At 39.1% G+C, this 27,138-nt stretch overlaps 3 protein-coding genes across 4 annotated transcripts; 1 reads left to right on the top strand and 2 right to left on the bottom strand.

The window, feature by feature from the left end:
- Positions 1-1,826: 1,826 nt before the first annotated feature.
- On the bottom strand, positions 1,827-17,291 carry LOC143344387 (myrosinase 1-like). 2 transcript variants are annotated; one of them, XM_076770422.1, is made up of 8 exons: positions 17,186-17,291; positions 16,882-16,997; positions 16,669-16,802; positions 15,896-16,572; positions 15,620-15,770; positions 15,183-15,424; positions 14,989-15,102; positions 1,827-1,884 (listed from the first exon to the last, which is right to left on the bottom strand). In XM_076770422.1, the coding sequence occupies exons 1-8, from the start codon at positions 17,233-17,235 to the stop codon at positions 1,842-1,844; spliced, it is 1,527 nt and encodes a 508-aa protein (XP_076626537.1). In that variant the 5' UTR covers positions 17,236-17,291; the 3' UTR covers positions 1,827-1,841. The 2 variants fall into 2 exon arrangements, with proteins under 2 accessions (XP_076626537.1, XP_076626528.1); XM_076770413.1 differs by lacking the exon at positions 1,827-1,884 and adding an exon at positions 13,741-14,095.
- LOC143342719 (uncharacterized) lies at positions 6,388-12,335 on the top strand. The gene is made up of 10 exons (XM_076766893.1): positions 6,388-6,901; positions 7,077-7,444; positions 7,506-7,725; positions 7,867-8,086; positions 8,223-8,515; positions 10,215-10,703; positions 10,765-11,135; positions 11,199-11,418; positions 11,489-11,708; positions 11,851-12,335. Exons 1-10 carry the CDS (start codon positions 6,391-6,393, stop codon positions 12,164-12,166), a joined length of 3,228 nt encoding a protein of 1,075 aa, XP_076623008.1. The 5' UTR covers positions 6,388-6,390; the 3' UTR covers positions 12,167-12,335.
- A 1,836-nt stretch (positions 17,292-19,127) lies between the features above and the next one.
- Positions 19,128-21,585, bottom strand: LOC143344403 (myrosinase 1-like). Its single transcript, XM_076770433.1, has 7 exons — positions 21,523-21,585; positions 21,197-21,312; positions 20,984-21,117; positions 20,079-20,755; positions 19,848-19,998; positions 19,435-19,676; positions 19,128-19,311 (listed from the first exon to the last, which is right to left on the bottom strand). The coding sequence occupies exons 1-7, from the start codon at positions 21,570-21,572 to the stop codon at positions 19,191-19,193; spliced, it is 1,491 nt and encodes a 496-aa protein (XP_076626548.1). The 5' UTR covers positions 21,573-21,585; the 3' UTR covers positions 19,128-19,190.
- Between the last annotated feature and the right edge of the window lie 5,553 nt (positions 21,586-27,138).

Genomic DNA, 27,138 nt, shown 5'->3' on the forward strand with positions numbered 1-27,138 from the left:
TTTCTGAACGGTTTGAAGGATTTAAAGTTTCAAAATGCAAACAATGCGTATTAATGGGGCTCTAGAGCCGCAAAAAAATGAGCCCATTGAAAAAATACATTGAATATAAGGACTGGTGCTATACCTTGTCTGTGGTGAGAATTACTGTTCGCAGATTGTCATTCTACAGGCAGAACTTTAAACATTAATAACTTTTTAACGAACAAATTAATATTCTCGATTTTCATCTTATTTTGGCCTCTAGAATTGCCCATTAAAATTTGTCCCAAGGGTGGTCGAACACCCTGTATACTGTCGTCGTTCTCGAATTTCTGGTTTCCATCTACCGTCGTCGCGGTCCTAAACAATGTTGAGCCAAGTTTAGCAAATAGCTTGGCATCATGCGAATGCAGTTGAAAGCGCATATGCAGGTTTCGCTTCCAATGGCTCTCCGTGACAGTAACTTTGTTGAATGGAAACATAGTATCTACCCGGTGTAATACTATAATCTTAACTTTTGATGGTGTTTTTCATTCTTATCCACTATCCACCTGGAGAATATATCTTTTGTTACATTCAGTTTCCATCCTACACACCTTTGTTTATTCGTCGTTACTGTGAATTTAGACGCTCGAGTTTTACTAGAAGAAACCGTTAATTGTACAGATTTTCTAATGTACATCTTTGTAATATTTTAAGGTAGAGAAAGTTACGGTTATAGCGTGGGACTTGATTTTATCCGGTTCATTGAGGGTAGCTTCGCGCACGAACGGTAACGATTGAGTTATGAAATTGAACGATTCCTGGACACTTGACGGTAACGGTTCTATCGGTTCACAGCTCGCGATATTCGGCGTCGCAAAGAAGAAAGATAATAGAGAACAGTGAAACGCATTCCATTCTTTTGCGAGAAATCGAGGATATAAATCGCGTAAGGAAATCAGGAGATACAAAAGTTCGATTCCACTCGAATGGCCTCATTTCTGGCAAGGATTCCGGAGATTTTATCGAGGAACTTAGTTCCTCCTGTTTCATGACGTACATTGTCGATAATTCCGACTATCGAACGTCACGGTAAAATGTGCGAACATCCGTCCTTTCCGCTTGCTAAGTGATTTCTATCACTTCTCGATTACTATGTTATTATTCGTATCGGTTTCTACTTAGAAACCGATTCGTATTTTTCTTCGATTACTAGGCAACTTGCACCTTTTTCTGATTCTAAAGTGATCGCGGTGATATGAATCCGAAAAGTAATTACATATATAGACGAATACGATAATCAGAAACGAAATCAATTAAAGAGAACGAATTAATGATCCAATTAAATATAGGCACCTGCAAATTGATCAAAGAAGAAAGTAGAAATAAAAGAGTAAAAGAAAGAAAATGGAAGGGAAAGCAAAGAGATGAAAGAGGAATAGTTTCCATTGATTCCGTTTATGCTCATTGAACAATTATTGGTACAATAAGGAAAGAAGTTTGAATAATTCATTTTATTTACTCGAATTTATAACATTACACGTTGTTAAATGTATCTTGACGTTTGCTTTTAATTATAAATAATAATATTTAATTAATATTTTAATTAACTTGTTCTTGATTTGCGCCAACTACTACGTAATGTCAAAGTTCGTACGTATTTTCATGATTATTAAGCGAACAGTTGATGGAACATTCGCTCTGTTCTATGTAAAGTGAGATTCTGACACGATATCGACACGATTAACAATTAAACGCGAAGATTCGTTACGATCAAGGATTTGAAGCGACGAATTGAAATTACCATGGTACAATCTCCGGAATTGTCACGTTGAAACCCCTTAAAGCTTGATTGGATTCTGAGGAAACCGGCCTGGGCATCACCGTATCTCTCGAGGTATCGATCTCAGCTCGTTTAAAGTGCTGTAAGTGGAATCTCGCGATTAGATACTATTTTTACCGACGCGACGGTCTACAAGATGATATTAACGATAATCGCAAGAAGAAGGCAAAAGGTACAGAATGTTGTTTTAATAGTAGATGAAGTATAGAAACTCTGCGCGGCAATTTATTTGTAATATTCACTCGATAAACAGTTATTCGGATAAACTGTTATTTGTTTGAACATATTAATTAACCTGATAAGGGAGCCGTGTATTATTTAATTTTATCGAACAAATACAGCGAAGTTAATTAAATTTATTAATGCGACATTTAAATCACCTGGTTATATGACTAATCGTGTTTCATACTATAATTGAGAGAAGCATAAATAATTTGCGCTACTTTGGAGTTAAATCCTGAAAGGCTTAGAAAATCCACTCGGAGAAACAAAAACTTGAAATTCTACAAGAACGACCGTACTATTTCGCTTTGAAAATCTTTCGAAATTACAGAAAACGTCACTTGTTGGGGAAAATAAGTTTTACTTTGGTGAGCTTTCAAACATATTGAATAAACAATGAAAAATCTCGTTCGGAAACCCTAGACAATCAAGAATATTATCGTATCTGCCGTTGCGGTGAAGGGCAATATAATAAAAGTCAGCGGAAACTGATTCGACCGAGCGTCTCCCTCGAGAATCATCTCGTTTCTCTTCGATCATGTTGTCGTAGACCATATACGACTCTATTCCTCCTTGTTATCCGACATTCCTTCCCCGCGCCATTTTCAGAAATCTGCTCGACTCTCGCTACACACGGGTAAGATAGTAAACTTATTTGACAGAGATCCCACAATGGGGTAGTTTTCCGCGATAAAAAGCTGCACTTTTGCCTCTGAAATCTTTTTATACTGCCATCAGTCTTGATGAGATGCGGAAGGATTGGTTCATTTCTAGTTGCCTTCGGCTACATATCATGCTTGGTAGATGTATCACGTTGTTGTATCCAGGTCTGCGGATGAACGTATTACATTATACATTTAGGAAACAGTTAGCAAGGCAAGTTTGAAATATAAATTGAACAACTACTCGTAATGAGACAGAAAAATGGTATAAAACTCTAAGGCAACAGATTTCAAACATCACGGTCTTTTTTTCGGCTGAACGTTAAAAGATTCTCTACTCTGTAGCTTTCCATCAGCTAACTAGACATTTTTGTACGAGGGTATTTTAAACGAACAAAAAAGATACGATTTCGTAGTATCGACAGCAGTTGGCTAACTTAGGATTATATTAATATAAATTCTGCCGTTTTTTTACAGGGGAAGATAACGCAACGTGACATCCAGGGCGAACGTTCTCGTCGTAGTTGATATTCAATGAAATTTTCCAACTAACGAGGTGTCAGGAGATCTGGCCCCTCATTCGATTTCACGAAGAACTCTTCTCATTCTTGGGCGAAATTCAATTTCGACTTGAATCTCAGAACCTGTCGCGGAACAAGTTAGGCTGCATTTAAACGGGGACGGGCAGCTAATTAAAAGCCCCCGAGATTTGCATTCCCCGATCAACTGAACATCTTTCCAATTTTTCCTCCAAGTAAATTCCAGGGAAGCGTTCCAGAGAAATTCTTTCTGATAGTTCGCTCGGACATACTTTCGCTGGAAAATGTCGAACGAATCCAATTTGAAGGCATTTTACGAAAATCTCAGCGTATCGCGTATGCGAGCAATTTTACAATTCCTAATTTTATGCAGTATTCTTAGACTTTTTAACTGGCCATTATAAATTACTTTTCCTGCAAGTTTGACAAAATAACTTTAACGCGTACACGAGCCTCGACGAAACATGTTATCTTAATTCGTGGAATGATTGTGCGATGAGGCTAGCAAAAAGTCCAAGTGAAAATTCCCAGGTGAAGTTAATCGTAACGAGCGAGGAAGGAGAAGAGCAGAAGAAGAAGATGACTCCTGCAGGCTGGTAAGTCGGAGGTGGATGGATTCTGTCGGGATTCAAGCTGATGCCATTCATCTTCGTCTCTTGAGTGAGCAACGAGCTAGCCTTGGCTCTCTGCTTCTCCGGGACACGCTCCTCTATCATGTTCACCAATACTTTGATCCTTTCGCTGTTTCAGCCGGCTTCTTGTGTACGGACGCACGCCCGGTTTCGACTTATTTTATCCTCAGCCCCGTCGGCGCATCTCGCTACAGTCTTTTCCGTCGGCCGCCGCTGCCTCTTTATCAACCGTTTTTGCGCGTGAAACTTTTATTTGATCAATGACGAGGCGAAGACTTTTTGGCGTTGCGCTACGCTGATAATTCAGTTGCGTACTTGGCCACAGCTCTGCGCCACGTCTACGAAATTGAGGGATTAATATTGCAACGGAAGATATTTCGTAAATTTTTTAACGCAACGATCCGGGACTCGGGCTTTCGCCGGGACTTGGAATCAGAAGAAATTCTTCTTATACGGTACGTTACGGGATTCACTGGATATATAATAGTAAAGAACCGTCAAAATTGCTAACGGCGTAAATGAAAATATTATGGAGAAAGTAAAAGACTTTTGAGCATTTTAAAATCGCTTTTTAGTTTTACAACGTACAGCGTTCGTCCCTTAGACTGGTTCATTTGAAACTACGTAAACGTTCCAACCGCGTGTATGTGTTCGGTGCTGCTCAGGAAATTGAAACTCGAAAAACTTGAAATACCAAAAATCAATGTCCCATCAAACTTGTCAACAAGATAACGAAAAAAGAAAAAAGAATTTCATACATAAAATGTGAAACGAGCAATGGTCGTAACATTCGCGACAGTAACGATACTCCCAACCAGAAGGAGAGCAATGCAAATTAATGTCAAGAACGCGTTGATAAGTTGCGATTTTCCACTTCTCGGAATAAGTTGTTGCGCTTTCTGACCAAAGTCTTCCGTTGACTGAAGGAAAACAGAAATTCGAATAGGTTGAATCAATTGTAACCCAGTACCTTGAGCTTCCTCGTACTTTTCTCCCGACGTAAACGAGATTCTTTTCCATGGGAAAGCCATTAATCACGCGCGTCTACACCGAAGTGATACATTCCAGCGGGTGGATCGGTTGAAATGATTCGCTAGGAGTTTTCACTCAATCTCATTTGCCAGAGCAACCGAGCATAACCCGCGACTCTAAACACTTTTTTAACCCGAACCTGCTCCTTGGGATCTAACTTCTGGAAGCCTCCTCGACTACCGGTACTTACAGAGCTTTCGAGCCTCGTTCCTTTTTCTCACACTTTTTACTCCCCTCCCTTGTCACGCTTCCCATCCTGATAACCTCCGTGCCATCGATTTTCTTTCCGTTAATCCGCTCGTCTTTCCATCGTCATCCCATCGAGCTGTCTCTATCGGTCGTTCTCGAGGCCATCTCCTCGAGGATCAGAACCATCGCTGCGAATTAGTTACGACGACGTTGCGAGTAATCATTTCTCTAATCCCGCGCGGTTATTAACACTAAATAAACGAAATAAGTCTCGTGTATCGATTTGTTTCTCTTTTATTCTGTTCGATCGAACGCATTATATGCTGGTGACCGGTACAGAGTCGCGGCATTCCTTTCGGAATTGTATTTATTCGAAACTATCGAAACTGTCTCGTACATGTTGATGAGCCCGTGGGCAAACGACGCGTCGCGTGTACGTGGGATCGCGAAACCCCTTTCTACCCTCCGTTCTCTCGGCCGTTTTCGCGAAACCGTGCACCGAATTGAAAGGTACACGGACGGAACACGCCGTAATGGAGTAGTCGAATTATCGTACAGCCGAGCTGCGAATGGCTTTCCAATCCGGGAGCGGATCCATGCGCAGATTTCCTGCGCAATTTTAAGCGGCAAATGAATTCGAAAAGGCTGCGCACCGGAATACCGGTTCGCACGAAACGACCAAATTCCTTCTGATGTTCGTGAAAACTGCTCCAACTTTTTCTCCGTCCTTTTCGAAATATCCTCCCTTTCGCCGAGGCCATTTCACTCGCGGCGTGAAATTAAATTTCCCGTCCGTTCGACGATATTAGCGTCTGCCAAAAAATCGATTTCGAGCAGTCGAGCTTGCGTGTAAGGCCAACGAAGAATTGGATTGTATTTTTTATCATCGAATGAAATTCCTATCCAATGGTGAATATATCACATTAGTAATGAGACGTAAAGACAAGAAATTGTTAGATAATTTTAGACTACGTATCGATTGAAGAATTGAAAAATCGGTGCAAAATGGTATCAAAACTCGAAACGATTGGCTCACTTTTTTGGACGATTATGAAAATGATGTAGCATCGTCATGGACTGAAAATATTCTTAAGCGCTGATCGACTTGTTCTATGCTTTTGATATTAATATTTTTCAAAAAAATTAACTTTAACTTTTAACTCCTGAAAAATTTATTTCTCGAATATATTTTGCCTCTATATTACTTCTGATACTTGACAATATATATGCACATAGTAATTTAGGCGATAACACCCACAGCTTGGTAATCATATCGGTAATGCAATTGCAGTTTTTTGTTTAGTAGTCTTATGATCGATTTTAGTAACGGTTCGTTTCGTCGTGTCAACATGAAGTTCATCGTAATCTCGATTTTGTGTATGTTTTGTATCCTTAAACGTTTTGAATGCGCCAGAATTCTGGTAGTTGTCGCAACGCCATCCTACAGTCATCAAATCACGTATAACCGATTATTTCTGGAACTGAACAAACGTGGCCACGAGATTGTATTCATCACCACAAATTACATTCGCGATTTGGATGTGACGAATATTACTCAGATCAATATTGAAAAGAGTTACGAGTTGTTCAAAGATCTAGACTTCATTCGTTACCGATACGAAGGGATCTCATGGGTAAAATTTATGGAAAGAAACATACGGATGCTGGGTGATGGTTTTTTAAAAAACACATTTGAACATCCAATGACAAAGGAGTTGTACTCGCCCAATAGCAACGCGACGTTCGACGTGGTTATGGCAGAGATGTTTCTCATGCCTGGCGCTTATGCATTCGCTCATCGATTTAACGCACCTCTTATAGGTATTCTACGTATAATTTTATTATGCTCGTCTATTCGTAAAAAATTAAACTTGAGTTTAAATTTTTGTACGATCCTTGTCAAAGTTTGTTAGTCGTTTTAATACATTTACTCTAAAATTCTAAAACATCGTCGTTCGATAGTGTCTCGAGTCTAGTAGTCTTTATATGACCGTAGGGTTGAGCTCCTTAGGATTACCCGTTCTTCAAGAGTACATCTTAGGTGGGCTTGTGTTGCCTTCTCACGAATCTACATGGGAAAACGGCTATACCGAAACGAATCTAACATTCTGGGAAAGAGTGAAAAATTTCGTGAGCATATGGCGTCACGTGTACATCTGTTACCGGGAGACAATTTCTCGTCAGCATTCGATGGTCGAGAAATACTTGGGCAAAAGCATACCACCTTTGATCGAAATAATAAGGAACATCACCCTCGTGTTCGTCAACAACGATGAATTTGTTTCGCCCGCTCGATTGAAACCACAAAACCACATCACGTTCTCCACGTTACAGATTTCTGAGAACCCGATACCCCTGCCGAAGGTATATTCCATCTATCAAGTATAAAGATATTATTTTGTACAATTGTTTCTTCTGATCACAGGATTTAAAACATTTCGTGGACAACGCGATAAATGGTTTCATTTACTTCAACCTCGGCACCAATGTACGGTCCACGTCTCTACCTAACGAAACTATACGAATTTTCCGCGATGTGTTCGCCAAGTTGCCATACAGAGTGGTATGGAAGTTCGAAATGGAATTCCCGGAGAAGCCAGATAATGTCTTCGTTGCGCCTTGGTTTCCTCAACAAACTATTCTTGGTACAATAAAAATGGAATGTCTATTGCTTTTTTCACATTCTATGCCTACATACACTTTTATTTTATTCTACTGACTAGCGCGCATATATTTGTCCCACGCGTGAATTAAATTACAAGAGCATTTATAATTTTGTTGCACAGCACACCCGAACATCAAGCTCTTCGTCTACCAAGGAGGTATACAAAGTACCGAGGAAACTATACATTTTGCAGTGCCTGTGTTAGGGTTTCCGGTATTGGCGGACCAGGACTACCAAGTGAGAAGAATGGTAAAACTCGGTGTCGGAAAGTGTTTAGAGATCACTACTGTGGATAGTAATGAGTTCGAAAGCGCCATTCGGGAGATCATAAGCAACAAAGAGTAAGTACATGTTATTCTTGAACAGAAAGTGGCTAAAGAAATGCGATACGCTACTCTTCTTATTATCGACATCTGCCATATGTATTATATATGTGTTTTTTCGTGGCAATTTTACCGTCACTATATGTATATGTAGGTACAAACAGAACATGTTGAAACTCCGAAATTTCACTAAAGACACGCCATACGATTACGCGAAATACCTTGCTTGGTGGACAGAATTTGTGATTCGTTACAAAGGAGCTCCGCATCTTCGTTCCACCGTGACCAGGCAACCTTGGTACCAACGGAACGACATGGACATTGTCGTATCTTTCACAATATTAACCTACATATTAGTTTCATGTACATTCGGACTTATTATTAAATTTATCTTGCGTACTTGTAAACAAAGACGTATTAATTCTGTACATCTAAAGCAGAAAACAAGTTAATCACTTAACGACAGAACAAGAAGTGTACGATTAATTTACGTTAGTGAAATAGTTATGTGTATATTAATTTGTAATAACGATTCGTTTTCAAATCTACTAACCATAATGTAATGATTTGTTCTACAATACGTATGTATGTTCTATGTATATAATTTAATATGAAAATATTATATAAAAAAACAATGTGTCCAATAACTAAATGGAATAATCTTAGAAATAAAATGTCCGTGGCTCAAAGGGTGATTTCCGTATTGCCTTGTTTCTTCGCGAACCAACCTTACTCGGTCACAAGTCGATTGGGCTTGTTCGAGTTTCAATTTCATTTACTCTTCAAGTTGAGCGATTGATAGGAAAGTTCCGTTACCTGTCAACATTTTCTAGAAAAGTCTAGTTTAATAAATTTTCTTCAAAAAAATTCTATTATCGTAATCTAATTTCATTTTATGTTTTCACTTGCACAACTTCGCAGTACATAATTGGAAATTGAAAAATACTCGTTCGTTGGTCAGAAAGTATACGTATAATAAATGCTCGAGACTTATTTTCTTAAACATCGATGATTTCAATTATTTTCAAGATAGTACGATACTTATTACTTCCAAATGCATATGCTAATCGATAAGGCTCCGATAACGTTCTAAGGAAAATATAGAAACCAAAATGTTAATTTTCTAGTCAAATTCAATACCGTCACCCATCATCGGTCTCAACTATCAACAGCAGTCGAATGTAAAGTAGATCAAAATTCTCTCAACGTTGCTGTATCTCAATCACTCTGTTCGTTAAGTATTCTTGTACGTTGAAAGTCTTTCCGTGTTGGCTGGTAAAGCCAAGCCAACTGGTCTCCATGCCCAGAAAGGAACGATTTCCCGTCATGTCCGTTCTTTCTGTTTTTAAAATAAAGAATAGGCAAAACGTAGCTACGCATTCGAATCTCCCTATTATTGATTCTGAGCTCTCTTCGCATGTGGAAGTATTTCGAAATTGTGACTTTAACGAAGAATGAGTTAGAAAATTCATGACATAACAGTCATAATCTATGTATCTAAGAAATAAATCAACCCTCTAATCTATCCAGCTGCCATATATGTATTCTGAAATTTTGAAAGTTTTAACATATAATATATGCTCGAATAGTTTTGCATAATTCAACAATACAATGTGCATTATGGTTGCTAACTGAAACGTGGATGCCAAACAAATTTCTATCGATACGTATGCATAAACGTTATCGTTACGCGAGAACTAGATTCCAATGTTCATTACAAATTTCAAAGGTATACGGCAAATAAATTTAACATTTGCCTTTGAAATACTAATAAAACGTCTGTTCACATAGCAATTTTTCTATCGTTTTCTCAAATACAATAAATTGCTGGTAGTTAATTTTTACAGAATTGTCACCCCTTAAATTTCACAAATATCTAAACATATTGACGGTCTCATTCATTAATCATTTTATGCAATTCGGTTAAATGATATTCGCTGAATTTTAACGAGGTCAACTTCATCGTACAGAAATAGATTTGAAATTCTACATTTATAATAAGTAATTAGAATGCAAAAAAATTGGAAATCTTTCGTCGATAACGATTGTATCAGTCATTCTCTCTACAGTTCACTGTTAACGTAAAGACAAATCGTTCGTACCTTCGGTAGTTTCGTTATTAGTTTTAATAACGGTTCTTCTTAACGCGACATGATGAAGTTCATTAACGTGACTATACTAATGATCGTGCATGGTCTGTGTTCCGTGACGAAGCTCGAATGTGCAAAGATCCTAGCGATAATTCCGACGCCCTACTATAGTCATCAAATCCCGTACACAAAATTATGGTTGGAATTGAACAGACGTGGTCATGAAATTGTGCTCGCCACTACGAAACCTATGTCCATCTTAAACGTGACGAACATAACACAGATCCACATCAGAGACTCTAACGGTTACATAAAAGATAACGATTTCGTTCGTCAACGATTCGAAGGGGTGCCTTGGTTAACGTTTATTCACGAAAACGCATGCGAATTTAGCGAGATATTTGTAGACGCCGTATTCACTAATCGGCAGATGAAAGAGCTATACGAACCTTGCAGTAACGCAACTTTCGATGTGGTTATAGTGGAACTATTTACCGTTTCATCGCTATTAGCATTCGCCCACAGATTTAATGCTCCTCTAATAGGTATTCTTTACTGTAATGCTATCACCGCTCGTTCGAGTCAGTATGCTTTACGTTATCGTAGGTTTGAGCCCATTGTCGTTATCTTCCATCGAAGAGCACGCACTAGGTGGACTTATACTGCCTTCGCATGAATCCACGTGGGAAAACGGAAGGAATACAGGATCAAACTTATCATTCTGGAAAAGAATGCGAAACTTTTACACTTTGTGGCGCTACATATACGTAATTTATCGTGACTTGTTCCCCCATCAACAGATGATCGCTGAAAAGTATTTCGGAACCAATATACCGCCTCTGATAAACATATTGAAGAACATCAGCGTTATATTTGTCAACCATGACCAAGTCCTAACACCTGCCAAGCTAAAACTTCCGAATTTGCTAACATTCACTTCGTTCCACATTTCTAACAAGACGGTCCCACTTCCAAAGGTATATTCCAGTATCCTTCGTCGGATAAACTTGTATAATTTATGCTGATACTTTTGGTCGCAGGACATGAAACGTTTCGTAGAAGGCGCAAAAAATGGCTTTATCTACTTCAACCTTGGTACCAATGCACAAAGTTCGTCTATGCCTAACGAAACTATAGAAATGTTTCTGGATGTATTCGCCAAGTTGCCGTACAGAATCTTGTGGAAAATAGAGAAGGAACTTCCAGGAAAACCTGACAATATTTTTACCACAACATGGTTCCCTCAACAAACTATTCTTGGTACAGCTGTAATTTTTATCGAATATTTACGATTTGTAATCAATGTCAATCAATGTCTGTTCTGATACAGCACAATCAAATATCAAGCTGTTTATGTACCAAGGAGGCGTCCAAAGCAGCCAAGAGGCTGTTCATTTCGCGGTACCTTTACTAGGGTTCCCAGTGTTAGGGGATCAAGACTATCAAGTGCAGAGGATGGAAGCCCTTGGTGTTGGGAAATATTTAGAACTTGTGACTTTGACGAAGGATGAATTGGCATTTACTATTCAGGATATCATAACGAACAAAAATTAAGTATTACTATAACAGTATTAAATGCTATACGATACAGGCAATAAAATGAACTTTTAGTTTTTTATTAATTAACTTTTCGTCGCAAATACGAATGATAGAACGTTCTCTCTTACGGTGATTTTTTTATGGTTTTTCCAGGTACAAAGAAAGAATGCTTGAAATCCGGAGTTTCGTTCAGGATCAGCCCTACGATTTAGTGGAGCACCTTGCTTGGTGGACCGAATTTGTGATCCGTCACAAAGGCGCTAAGCACCTTCATACAGACTTGGTTTGGGTACCTTGGTATCAACGATTTGACATGGACGTTGTGATATTTTTAACAATCGTTACGTGCATAGCGGTTTCAAATGCACTCGGTTTAATTATAAAATTTCTCGCGTACGCGTATAAGCGACGACTGCACGTAAAGAAGCAGAAAACGAGTTGTCCAGTTAACGTTAGATCGATAAATTAAAAATTAATTTCAATTTATATACTTTCACGTGTATCTACTCGTGATGTCTAACACTTTGATTATGTTTCGATATCGTTTTATTAGAGCCTAAGTATTTAAATTTGGCTTTGCTAGTCTTTAGCCTATTCGAAAATGTAAACTGATATACGCGTATACCGTAGACTGTGAATTTCGACTAGAAGGAGCATTTAATTTCCACTATCACCGATCGCTTTAACATTTCCCGATACTTACCAGTCCTCTGGTCTCAGCCAGGTCACAATCGGACGGAATCAAAACTCTTTTCATCGCGACGTACCAAGGAGATTATCAGAAAACGATAGAGGAGGAGATTTCCTTTTCTTCAAGTGCTTTCTTTCAGTTCTCGGAGCTGATGCTACAGGGAGGTTCTTTGTTTCTCAGCTTGATAACGCGCCATCTCCCTTTGCCTCCTTCATTCCCGACGGTTTCAAGCTCCTTTCGATCCGGCAAAGGCAAACGCCTTTAAGAATCACGATGTTATAGAACGATAGTGACGCGAAGCTGTTTGTCAGGAACGCGTCGAACCCGGCTCGAGTAACGGAGGACACAAAAGCTGAGGGAAAAGGAGGTTGGAGGCGAGGAAGGGAAGATACAATCTGCTCCCACCATTGTTTCATATGATTTGCCGGCAGTTATTGTTTCGTACATCGTCACCGCGAACTTTTACAATTACACCGTCGACGTCTCGACGATTTTCCGCTCTTTCTTTCTGTTCTCCGCCGTTCTTCGGTTTCTGCTGCACACTTTACCGAGCGTTTCATACCGGCGCGGCACAAAGGACTGTCTTTCCATGTGGATGCTGTCTCTTCGCGTTTATCGAATCGCCGATTATTACGGACTCGTGAGATAACGAGGGAAGAACGATTCTTACGGAAAAGACTTCTCACGGTGCTTTAGACTTTAAAGAGAATAATAAATTCCGAATTTCTATAGAACCGCGGAATTCTGTAACGCGGCGTTTTCGTACACGTTACGGGACACTTTGGTGGGGACAAAGAGAATTTTATCCTATATCTAAAAGAACAAAAGAATAACTCATCTTCGTGTAACGTGAGAGGAAGTTCGTAACACCATAAGCAAACCATACAATCGTAATATTTACCTAACGTAAGCTTCTACATTATCGTCTTATCGTATCGAATCTTATTTCGGTTAACTATCCTCTTATTTGGATAACAACCGAATGCAGTAAGTACGAACTGGTATAATAACATTAAACACGGAAGTCTAGATTAGTTATCAAGTGACGCGCGCGTAGTATCTAAATAACGCTTTAAATATCTTATTTCCGTGTTAGAGAACGTCGAGACGATAAGAAAGATAAAAGTGACGTAACTTTATTTTTCGAGCAAAGCATTCCTTCGAGAGACAGTTGCGCGATATCAAAGACAAGTAAAAATCCAGTCTGCAATCGTTACAAAAGAGATTAACGAGCGTATATATGTACATATACGCGAAATATTTAATGCGACAATCATCCCTTTTCATCCCTTGCGCCTACCATTCATCGTGACGTACTTTCTTTCCCCGTAATTCCCCTTTATTTTCGTTCGTTCGTCCGTCCGTCCATGTCGTCCTCGTTCCTGCGCCTCGTGTCATTCGAAGCGTTTACTCGTTCCTTCTACCAGCACCGGTAATAAAATTAACCGGATATAGCGTCGCTTTCTCGGGCCGCTGTTCCCCCTTTTCCTCAGCTCTGGTGGATAGCTAATCCCTCGCATGGGATTCCAAAGCACGGATTTCCGGACTCTCTGCATATATTATACACACGTAATATTTACTCTAGGGAACAAGGATTCTTGAGGATCTCCAAACCGCCTTTAGGCCTCACTGATTTTATTCCAAGCGACGCTCCGCGCCATGCTACGACCAATTAGGGCTGTGAACGCACTGCTCTGTGTAAATCTGCTGTTAAAAGTATGCAAATATTGATATTTCCTCCCGGAATATCCGAAAAAGGATAGCATAGATTAACGGAAGAAATAGAGTCGCAGTATTTTATGTAAAATAGGAACGACGTACCGTTTTGTTTCCTAAAATCGAATTAAACGAACTTGTATCGATTTGAAATTTTGTTAGTTCGTACGAATCACGGCATTTCTCGGTTAGATACTATCGATGAATGAAACGTATCTTCCCTATAAATGATCGTGTCGTTCGAAAAGAGATCCCTGGTGTATGCCGTCGCGTATCTGTATTCGATTGTTTCGTACGTTTTCGAGAGCATCCCCCGAAGCTACACGCACAATGCCTCCAGATAATTACAGGAGATTCTGCTCGCTGAAGCACTTCTTTTTCTGCTGTCTGCCGACTGCATAGGAAGCTGTACAAACGAGATAGGCACTCGGGCATTTACAACTCCCCTTATCTCTATCCCTTCGTACCTAACGCCTTATCTCACCCTCGGCCAATTCGATCTTCCAATACGGATGGGGTTTAAACGTGGAACGGATGAACGCCCAGCGAATGAACTCTCGTAAAATCGTTGGACGTGTTTTCCGTTTAAAAAGAAGAAAATCAGAAGAATTACGCTAAACGCTATTAACGCCGATAACAGGTATCGTTGACCGAATAAAATAACGTTTAAATAAATTATTACGATATATCGTTTTCGTTCGTCAGTTAATTTCTACGTTATTCATGTAAATGATTAAACGGACGAATACAAAATTTACGTATAAAAATGATGGATAATATTAGAGAGAAAATTACTGTTCTGCGATTTTCTTTTTCCGAAAGGCAATACGTACATATACGTATACATCCGAGTCCTGTCAATGATCAAACACACAATAACTTACTTTTGGACTATTTTCTTATTGGTTGTAACCTGCTGCCACCAGGTAGCAGACTTTTTCAAGGTCCGTTTTCTATTTGGATCGTTGATATCGACGAACACGATGCCGAAATGTTCGCTAAAAATTCAAATATTGTATTATTTACACAAACACGTGTAAATTTGTATTGGCATAGTGTTAATAACGTAGTGTCATACCTGTACCCCCGTTCCCACTCAAAATTATCGAGAAGAGACCATAGATAGTATCCTCGCACGTTTACGCCATCAACATGTATGGCCAGAAGCATCTGTTTCAAATATTCGCGATAGTAATCGACTCTATCGGTGTCGTTAAGGGTTCCCAAGTCAGAGAAACCATTTTCGGTGATGTATATTGGTGGATTTCCATATTTTGATGACAACTGACGAAGTACGTATCGCAAACCTCGTGGTACAACCTACCAAACATAATAAAACATTAATAACCTTAATTATCAAAGTATAATCGGTAAATACGATCGGTCCATTTTAATTTATGCATGATTTTTCATACAACTGTCATCTTCTACGAAATTCTTTCTTGAATCTTTGAACAAAATGATTATTAAATTTTTGATGACAGAAGCAAAACAATTCTACAGGGTAATATTTACTTTCAACCACGGGGAGGCTGAGGATTTCCAAGAATCGTCCACGGATAATTGTACACCCTGATCGTTGTCATGGGAAGGTACCTCCCCTTCCTCTCCAGGTTCAACTAGTTTCGAAGTATAATGATTTACCGCCATAAAATCGGAAGTTCCCCTATCGTAAGAAAAGATAACAAGATTCGATTTAATACGATCTTGGTAAGTCAATAGAACGGATATTACATAATTGGTGTCGTGTAAATTGTCCAACTATTAAACGAAAATATGATTGCGCGTTACCGTATGTACTCTATCCACTCGGAGTCAAACTCCGGTAAACGAGATTTCGCGTAACCTTGCTGTTTGCTCTTGGCGGCCACCATGTTCTTCATAATTTCTGGATAATCGCCTTTCTCTGAATAAATCGGATGGAAGGTCCAGCCAGTGTTGAACAGAAAAGCGACCTCCGCCGACACTGCGTCCTCCGGAGTTTTAGGCATGTAGGCGTGCGAGTTGGCCATGAATCCGACTTGACCCTTGTGCGTTGGTTTAAACTCTCTCTCGTAAATTCTGTAAGCCCTCGCGTGAGCTTTCAATGCGTTGTGAACGCAAAGATACTCGCCGAAACCGTGCAGTTTTTTCCCGGGAGCATGGAACCCGTAAGAATAACCATTCTTGCAGAAAGCACCGATCTCGTTTATCGGAATGAATCGTTTCACTTTTGCACCGAACTCTCTGTACACAACCCTGGCGAAATCACCGAACCAGTCGACCATTTCCGAATTCAACCAGCCGTTCGCGTCTTCCAAAACTTGAGGATGATCCCAGTGATATAACGTCAACAGTGGCTCGATACCGTTTGCCAATAGCTCGTCGATGAGATTGTGGTAATAATTAACGCCATCTTGACTAACATTATTTGGGAATCCTGTCGGTAATATTCGGGGCCAACTCACGGAGAATCTGTACGACGTGAACTGTTGGCAAACAATATAGAAATGTTTCGATTCCTCTGGCATTATTTTAACAGTTAACAACTGTTACCGCTCTGTCCAGAAACAATATTTATTTACCCCGAGTCTCTTTAGTATGGCTACGTCTTCTTTGTATTTATGATAGGAGTCCGCAGCGACGTCGCCCGTTTCATTGTTAATAATACGACCATCGTTGTAATGACTGAATCGATCCCAAATACTTTCTCCTTTATCTAAATTTCGTAAGTAGAAGGAAAATCGTTAGAAAAGTTTACAATTCCAAAGCAGGACATTTGAATTTGACCGACCTACCACTCGCGTTCCAAGCTCCTTCGATTTGGTATGCGGCTGTCGAAGCTCCCAGGAGAAAATTTGCTGGAAACGTTAGATATTTCTCATCCTCCTCTACGCTATTACCATTTGCAGCGCTACAACCAACACGTTTACAGATACTTAAGCATTGTGCGAAAAAGCCTTCCAATTAAAATCGAAATCGTCTATCAAAGTTAGATATCACCGAAGAAATTTTCTATTCGCTTCTCCAAATTGAGAAATTTTTAAAAACTTTGACACGTAAATACTTTTTTATTTGATCGATTAGAAAGTAAGTACTCACATCACGAGACAGAGAAGTATGCCCGATGTGAGCGATAGCGTGGCGAACATGTTGACTGAGAAACTGTGAAAGTAGCTACGATCGTTGGAGTCATTTATATATTTCTGATCCATATGTTATCGAATCAGTTGATAATACAGTTTGAAAGATGTCTTTTATTAACATGATATCTAATCGCGTATAATTTTTTGTGACCATGATTAATTTACAAATACTTCCGCAATTCGAACGGACGTATTATACCACCGTTTCACCATTCGTGAAATAGTAGAAACTGCGTTCCGTCAGGAATTTTTTCTAAAAGAAACGACGGATCCTCGAATAAAACAAAAATATATTAATGCCTTTTGACTCTCGATGATTCGAAGATTGATTTTGAGAAACGACTCGACTTTTCTTTGCGCTTCGAGTGGTCGCTAATTACATGATAATTTAATTCGCCGTCATAGCGCTAAAATAAGAATGAATCCGATACTCCCGCCCCTTGGAAAGTCGCTCTGAAGATGTAAGAAAAGAAAAAGAAACATGATCGGTTCAACGAGAAAGATTATCAATCCCGAAATTTTTAGTCGAGCAAAGTCACTTGAACAGATCAGTTCTCAAGTCACTACAGTTTCACTCTCAGTTTTTAAGTAAAGTCTCTCTATTATATATCAGGGTTCATTTATTTTTTATATTTTCAAAATTTATATACCGTGTGTTTTTTCGCATTTACCATCCAGTTTCTCGATAATTGCTAGTAATTGCTTGCATTATCAAAATTTCACAAAACCTATACCATCCTCTTATCGTCTGATTAAAAATATTGCCTTCTTATTCTGTTACATCATGGAAGTTTCTGTAATTTTTGTGATATTTGGGTTTGATATTACATACTTTTATTATTACAAAACCTCAGCTTTAAATATCTAATGTCATATTCACGCTCGTACTCCGTTAAAATATCTAATAGAAATATTGTATCCGGTGATAGGAAATAAAAATTATCCTATCCGATGTGCATTTAAAGAGTTTATTAATTTCAGCGATCTCAATTTTGAATATTAAATATTAAATTATGTTTGTTTAGAATGAACAATTGAAAACTGCGGAAACTTTCGGGACGACCTGAATACATACTGCTGTTCCATGTAAAATTAACGTATCCGTGTTTAGGCCAAAGAGCGAAATCATATTTGTTTACCATTTACGAGTATGTATCTTCGGAACTCCATCGATAACCTTCTTAAACTTCATCCCACTCTGACGGATACAAGATAATGACATTTTCTGCGGTTTGTGCTCCCATCGCTGTCAGCTTTATTCACAGAGTGGTAAAGTCGAAGCGTTCGCAACAACGCAGAAAAGGGGAATTTGCGGAGAAGAAGAACAGAAACGGACGCGTTTAAGGCGTGTTCTATGGCAAAGGTATTCTTTCTCATGCTCCTAGGCTCACAGAAATAATCTTACCGCGGGAAAAACGGCTACAGGTAATCTGGATCCAAGTCCTGACAGGTAATCTCCGTGAAACATTCAGCTCCCGGTTATACAATAAACGGGATAGAAAAATTCGGGGAGGCGCGAAAAACTTTGTTTCTTTCGCGAAAACGTCGTCCTTCCTTTTATTCGGTGCTTTGTTTCTCGATATTCCGATACGAGACACGTTGTACGTTTGCCATAATACTCCAAATGGCGCAGGTTTACGACAGTTTTCGAAGAAAGTGGATCAGCGAATATCCCCTCTCTGGATAGATAGAAAACTATTACGCGTTGGATGCTCGGGATGCTGTGGGATCTGTACAAAGATTACTCCATCGTGCGAGGACAATGATTCAAATCCAACATGCAGACATAACATCGTATAACGATTCTCTAAACACTTTAATTTATTTTTAAATTTATAGTATAGATAGTATAAATGTTTGCTCGAGTATGTAAAAGCGTAAAAATATTTAGGAACAAGAGGAACAATAATCTTAGAGTAACTGGACTTATGGTCAATGACTGGACAGATTGAATTAGTTGGTTACTCTGCAGGTACAAGTTTTGTGTCGGCTAAAACGATTTGCCACCAAACAGCAGAATCCTTCAGGGTACGTGTTTTGTTTAGATCGTTGAAATCGACAGACACGATGCCAAAATGTTCGCTGCGAATTCAAATATTAACATTAACAAAATAATTCCTTAAATTTGATATATACCCAAACTCGCATCATTATCGTTTACGCGTTGCAGTAAAAATAATTATTTTAGTTCGACGAATAAGTTACCTATAACCCCGTCGCCATTCGAAATTATCGAGAAGCGACCACAGATAATATCCTCGAACGTCAACACCGTCAACGTACATGGCTAACAGCATCTCTTTCAGATATTCGTAATAATACTTAATTCTATCGAAATCATTGAGCAGTCCAGTATCAGAGAAACCATTTTCGGTAACGTACATTGGTGGATTTCCATATTTACTTGCCAATTGCCCAAGAACATATCGGAAACCTTGGGGTACAACCTATTACATAAATACGATCGCACATTATCATTGTGCACGGTTCAAGTACATATCAATAATTGTCTTATGTATCTGATCGATGATTACAAAAAATAAATAGACCACTGTTGCGAAGCTCTACATATATCTACCCTTAGATTTGAAATAAAAAACAATTCTCGTGATATTCACCTTTAACCAGTTTGACGCTGACGTTTCCCAAGAACTATCAATTAATTGTACGAAGGATTGATCGTTTTCATGAGACGGAACTATTCCTGACTCACCCAGTTTAACTAGCCTGGTGGTATAATGATTTACCGCCAAAAAATCCGAGGCTCCGCTAATACAAAAATAACAACACTCGATTTAAAACAAAGCAAGACAAATATAAGAGATTAAAGTCTTTTAATTGCTCGTTACCGTATGTACTCGATCCATTCGGGCTCAAACACCGGTAAACGAGATTTCGTGTAACCCTGTTGTCTGCTCTTTTCAGCCACTATACTCTTCATGATTTCTGGATAATCACCGTTCTGAGAATAGATCGGATGCAAAGTCCAACCAGCGTTGAATTCAAAAGCAATCTCAGCTGCCAACACGTCGTTAGGATCTTGGGGCATGAAAGCGAACGTGCTGAACATGAATCCGACTTCGCCTTGCTGCTTAGGTTTGAACTCTTTCTCGTATATTCTGTAAGCTCTCGCGTGTGCCTTTATTGTGTTGTGGATGCACAAGTACTCTCCAATACCGTGCAATTTTTTCCCGGGTGCATCGATCCCGGTAGAGTAGCCATTTATGCATATAGAGGTGGGCTCGTTTATCGGAATGAATCGTTTCACCTTTGCACCGTACTCTTTGTACACGATCCTCGCGAAATCACCGAACCAGTCGACCATTTCCGAATTCAACCAGCCACCTGCTTCTTCCAAAACTTGAGGATGATCCCAGTGATATAACGTCAACAGTGGCTCGATACCGTTTGCCAATAGCTCGTCGATGAGGTTGTGATAATAATTAACGCCATCTTGACTAACATTATTCGCGAATCCTGTCGGTAATATTCTGGGCCAACTCACGGAGAATCTGTATGACGTGAACTGTCGACAAACAATATAGAATTTCACTACGTCACAGAATTTACTGCTATTGCAACAGGTGAGAAAATTTCTTTTTCTAGAGGGACTGCATCGGTCTACAAACACTAATATATGTATTAACATTCCTCGCACGAATATAAATATTAACTTTCGTTTAATTCGATGTCAGGCTATATCAATATTAGACGTAAAATGGTAATTTACATTATATTTACGAAGCTTATTTACCCCAAGTTTCTTGACGAGTGCCACATCATCCTTATACTGGTAATAAGAGTTTGTAGCGACGTCGCCGGTATCATTGTGAAAGATACGGCCGTCCTTGTAATGACTGAATCGATCCCAAATACTTTCTCCTTTATCTGCATTTTCGAGACGCGAGGGGCAACATTAGAAAAGTTTGCAGTTCGAAAGCAGGAAACTTGAATTTAAGGAACCTACCGCTCACGTTCCAAGCTCCCTCTATTTGGTATGCGGCTGTCGCAACTCCCAGAACGAAGTTTGCTGGAAAGCTTAGATATTCCTCATACCTCTTTGCAAATTCGCCATTTGCGGCGCTAGAAAGGACAAGTTTAGAGAAACTTGGGTTAAAGTAATGAGCAACAGTTCGGGTTAAAGTAATTCTACATGAATTTCCGGTACACGGTCAAATTTTAGTGTAGGAGAACCACTTACATAATAATTTCAACATATTTAAATAATAGAAAACTATGAGACTCTAAACATTTTATTTCTATATTGTTCCTTGTTATACGAAATATACTCACATTGCAAGGAAGAGGAAAACGCAGAATCTCAGCGACAGAGTGGCGAACATATCTGCTTAGAAATTATGACACTGTTTTAATCGTACATGTCATATATATTTAACTGACGTATGTTATCAAATATATAGATAATAAGTAACAAATGATGTTTGTATGATATATAATCGTAATGGAAATTATTCGAGTACATTCGCGATTCAAACGCATACTATCCACTAGACAATTTTATAACTTACACATTGCTTTACTAATTGAATATCATTGCTCAAATTATCAAGATTTAACCATACTACTTGTCAAAGTATCTCTTATCTTGAACATATAAGCGCTCTCTTATTGGAAAGTTTTAGACGCTACTTTACAGTCTCGAATCATAATTAAATTTTTCCCAATCCTAACAGATATAAGAGAATAAAGTTTCGTTACTATGCATTTTTATAGCATTCACCTTTATTTTCAGGACAATAAATTCAGAACGAACAACTCTAATAACAAAGAGAAGATGACCGACAGAGACGAATAAGACAAACGAACGCGTTTAAGATGTATTCTCTGGCACTTTGAAGGATTCTCGACGTTCTGGGCTCGGAGAGGAAATCTTGCCACCAAGGAACACGTATCCTGGCAGGTAATCTCCGCGAAACATTCGGCTTCAAGGTTATACAATAAGGGAGACAGAAGAATAGGCGAAGGTACGATAAACTTTCTTTTTGCGAATAAGATGCCCTTCCTTTCATTCCGTATTTTATTTCTCGATATCAATAATCAATCGATATCGATATCTCTAATGACCCATTCGAGTGGTTTATGCGGCTATAAACGACCAATTAAAAAAAAAAAATCTGACAATTTCACGTGTATCGCGAAACGATAACGGGGTTCGAAATTACGAGAATTGAACGCATCAACGTGTTACTTGGACATATGATCGGACTAGAAGATAGCTTTAAGCTGGGCTTTATTTCCCAATTATCGTGCACATGGGCTGCAGTCAAAATTACCCTTATCGTAGCTCCTACATTCGTATTGTACGCTAAACGTATATAATGCGACATTGTTACATTTATACATATACATATATGTATATACGAACGAATAACCAGGCTTGTTTAATCGAGAATTCTATCAAACGAATCTGTCGAATCTGTCTAGTCGCGATTCTTATTATTACATTCTTTAACTTGAGCGAAAACAGCAAATAATTTATTTCAAGTTTAAAAGAAAACTGGATTAAACGGAACAAGGTGTAATTTTCAGGAATTGTCTTATAAAATTGAATTTAAATGTTCTTGCGGATAAGTAAAAATTATCGTATATGATTTACGATAAAAGCAATTCCATCAGTGACCCCTCATTTGTATATGTATATTTCCTTCCAGAATTTATTGCAAGTATGGTAAAAATCGTTATGTCGAATTCAATCAAAGATCAAGAAACGTTATATTCGCATTGTCAAAATCTATGAAATCCAGTCATACATCAGCGATAACACGTCTGCTCATAAATAGAGATTTATCGTCGCATTAATTATCTGTATTAACAGCTTATTCGAAATTTCTCTAATTCAGACTTCATATATCATTTACTTTCAATATGTATAAAAAGTCTCGTAAACATGCAATCAACGCAGAATGTGCAAAAGATAATATAAGCTCAAGTTTAAACTAAATAACCTGTAATAACGAAGCCTGATTATCAATAGACACACTGCATTCAAGATTAGAAGAATCTATGACCAAATCATCGCTGCGAAAAATAATTTGTTTCAGAATGATTTAAAATTTTGTAATTTAACTTTTTAATAACTTTTTAACAAAACCTTAATCAAGAAATTTATATTCTTGATTTTCGTCTTATTTTCGCCTCTATAATCTCTCATTAAAATTTTTCTCATGAGTGTCCGAACACCCTGTATAATTCTATGTATATGTATACATATGTATACATATTATCACACAATCTAAATAAAAGTTCTACCTACATAATATAATTGAACGTCTCTATGGAAAATTTACGTTGCCCATCATGATAATCAAATCAGCGATACTTTACTCGTCGATTTACGATACGATGGAGGTATCTTATTTACACGAAAATTAGCTATCAGGTGAACTTACTTTTGCTTTCTTATTAATTAAGTGGCTTGATCAAGTGGCTATTGCCGTACGAATCCCGCGTCACCTACAATCAAGTCAACTCGAGTACATTTATCAACACCTTCAAACGCAAGATCTCCTATTAATCGAAACGATTTTGTTCAATAAGACTATTTACTTTGTAACATTGTTAATATCTTACTATGTATATACTACCTGTCACCGGTAACCACCAACAACATTCATAGTTACATCCTGTTTGCCCTGATTGTAGGTTGAAAAAACAACAGAACGGTCACGTTCGTAGCTTAAACCCAATTCCCCGTAGCGGTTCTCGACAAATGGCTAATCAGCTCGTGCAACAGCCTTCCAGTTTCCACGCTGCTTTTCCACGTTCCAGGAAGTTAAATCTGCTTAAACTGTGCGCGCTTGAAGAAAGCAGCGAGCACCCGTTTGGATCGGAAGCCAGGTCGAATAGCAACAGAGAAACGTCGCGCCACGACGGAACATACATTGGGAACGTGTTTTCCCAGCAGCTTTCCGTTCTTTCTCCGAACTCGACTCCGCGGAGGAAGGGAGCGTGTCAAGAATGTGCGTCAGAGGGTGGACAGCAGCCCCATGTTACGAGGAAAGGGCGGAAATGCGGAGGCGGCGGAACGGAGCGAGAATCTGGTAGGACGTAGCCACCCCCTTTATCAAAGGCCTTGGCACTTTGCCACGTCGCACCGCATAATGAAGCAGCACGTTGGGCTTCGGTTATAGCGGCGCCGTGGCTTGTGTTTTGCCTTCCGTGGAATGGTTTATTGTGTCGCGAACCCGCTACCCCCATCCCTCGACTCTTCGCGACGAAACTCCTCCACGTCCGCGATATTCGCTGGCTCGTGCTCACGAGCCACGCTAAACAAAGGAAGCACGTGTAGACGGTAATAGGTGTTATTACGTATCCCTGACAACGAGAGTTCTGATTGAATGTACGCTGCGAATGTTAATGCCTCGACAGTATTCAGTCAAAGTGAAATCAGAGACACTTTAGACTTCCTTCTATCTTTTGTCTTGTCTCTCCCATTCGCACTATACAATTTCTTCACTCGGTCATTTCACCGAATCCGGTATTTATTTATTTTAAAAGACGCTAGCCCATTTATACATCGTGTTCGATTACAATTAACATCTAATGGATATTCCGTCGATAATTGACCTATTAATAATCTGCCATTAAGAAAAACAAGGAGCAAACAAGTTATCGAGAATTGTACGCAAACAGTTTAATAGAATTAATTAAGCTAAAGTGTCAGTTATGGATATCCGATAAATAAATTATGGATTCTTGTAAAACCGTATTTATATCCTTCGAAGAAAATGTACCAAATTTCTATTAAACTACAAAGACGTAATTTTCGATTTTCGAGGCTACTAATTTTCTTGTTTTAAAAGCTGGGATTATCGGTAACCCGACAATGTGATTATGCATCTACGATGTTTGGCACTTCTAATTACAGCAGGAGAGGCTGTACTTTGCCGGAAATCACCAACGAAGTGATAGTCTCGTTGAAAGTGTCTGAGACGACGCTGCACGGTTCAAGTTCTTCACCCTTGAAGTTTGCGGAACCCCTGGCGTTTCGTATCATCGAAACATCAAGGTGCAGAAAGCAACAAAAAGTGTTTTATCACGGTGTTAGGAATCTGAAATAATTTAGCTGGAATGTGTAATTAATTTCAAACCGTCTAACTAAACAGACTACCATAACTTTCGAGCATTTCTCTTACTCTGAAAATTCCCTTCCTGAAGTTATTTTTTGAATGTTTCTTCATCCTCGGAAAGATATCTCTATGATGGTGTAGATAAGTCACGTAAGTTTTAATTTCTAATTTTGTGGTAATTTTCAAACGCGTAATGTTCCTTTTATTATCCTCAAATAATGCAGGAATCCATCAGCTCCCAATAAATAATCGATTAAGTAGTTTTAGATTAGCGTTAACCTTTCATGGATGAAAGGAAAATTCAATCGAACGGCGCGGCGCGACGGTAAAATTCCATCGAACTTTGTGGCCGCCGTTATCGAGGAAGAAGTTTCGAGTCGCGAAGTCGCGTTGCTCACCCTATCGCGTCGACTGGAATAATCTTGAATCGCACGGTTTGTCATTTCGCGGTTTCTGCAGGCACATCGCAAATCGCATATTCGAACACGCCCGAAGATGAGCTGCTTATGAAGAGCAGTCTAAAGGAGGGAGGACGGTACAAAAGACGAGTGAAAAAGTAAATCGATGATAACGTGCCTTCTAGAATGTTTGGAAACCACTGGTCTAAAAAATTCAAACACTTGTTCTTACTATTCAACGAGACTCGTTGATTGCGTTTAGACCATTTTATATTGACAAATGTCTTTTAATTAAATCAAACGAGTCGCTAAATTCGTTCACGAACCGAATCCCACATTTTGCGGCACACTGTGGTTTATTATCGATTTCAGTTCCGTAAACGTTCCGATATGCGGTTTTCATTGTAAAATATTCGAAAAATAGTTTAAAGTTATTCGAGTTGTGTTTCTTTCATTGCGTTTGTTTTCATTGGCATTGGTTTTCAGGACGCCAACAGTCGTTGGCTAAAATGTTCTCCGTGGCCAGCGGTGGAGAGGGTGGTCGTCGATCCCGGAATGCTCGGTTCCTCGCGGTAAAGTGAAAAGCTTCTCGCACGGCACAAAAGGCTGATGAGTGAGTCTTTCGCGTTTTCAACGCGCCGCGACGCGCCGATTCGTCGATGGCGGTCCCGCACAAAAGGTAGCCGAAAGTCGGGATATCCGGTCACGGAATTACGGTACCCACGAGGAATAAAATCGCGCAAACACGAGCATCGAGAAATTCTTGACGGTGCTTGTCTCGCGTCACCACCCTTAACTTCCTGTCAATTTCTTCTCGTCTCTCGAATTCTGTACGATTTCCACGAACCTCGATGCACGCGGGAGTGACAAAAAGCCGCGGTTCCCAATGGGAATTTGATTACAAGCGATGAATTATTGATGATCGATGGGACCACGGAAAATAAGAACGCCGAGTTGTTATCGAACTTCCGTTTTGTTTTGCGTTGGTTTGCACGCTGTGACGGAAAAACTTTCGCAGCTTTGGCCCGTCTTTTTCCGCGACAGACGATTTGCGAGTTCGATAAAACAACTCTGAATAATTTTATAATGGGATTATGAAATTGTGTTCGCGGTGAAACGCATCGTTGGAATTAATTAATCCTTAGAAATTCTATCTATCTTGGGAAAAGTTTCTTAACCGGCTGGAACACATGTAATATAAAATGGTGCGATAAATAAGACTCCGAGTATACGTATAATAAGATAGACAAAATTCAGAATATTCGGTTACGATGCTAAGAATGCGCAAAATAGATAGGAATAATTTCGATAATATCATAAAAGAATATACATATAAAAGTTCACGATAAAAAAGTTTTTCTACCGTAGTCGAGAATTATGCTGTTTCAAGTCGTACAAGCAAGAATTTCGCTACCTGGCGA

This window comes from Colletes latitarsis, chromosome 1, assembly GCF_051014445.1.
Source record: "Colletes latitarsis isolate SP2378_abdomen chromosome 1, iyColLati1, whole genome shotgun sequence".
Taxonomy (NCBI): Eukaryota; Metazoa; Arthropoda; class Insecta; order Hymenoptera; family Colletidae; genus Colletes; species Colletes latitarsis.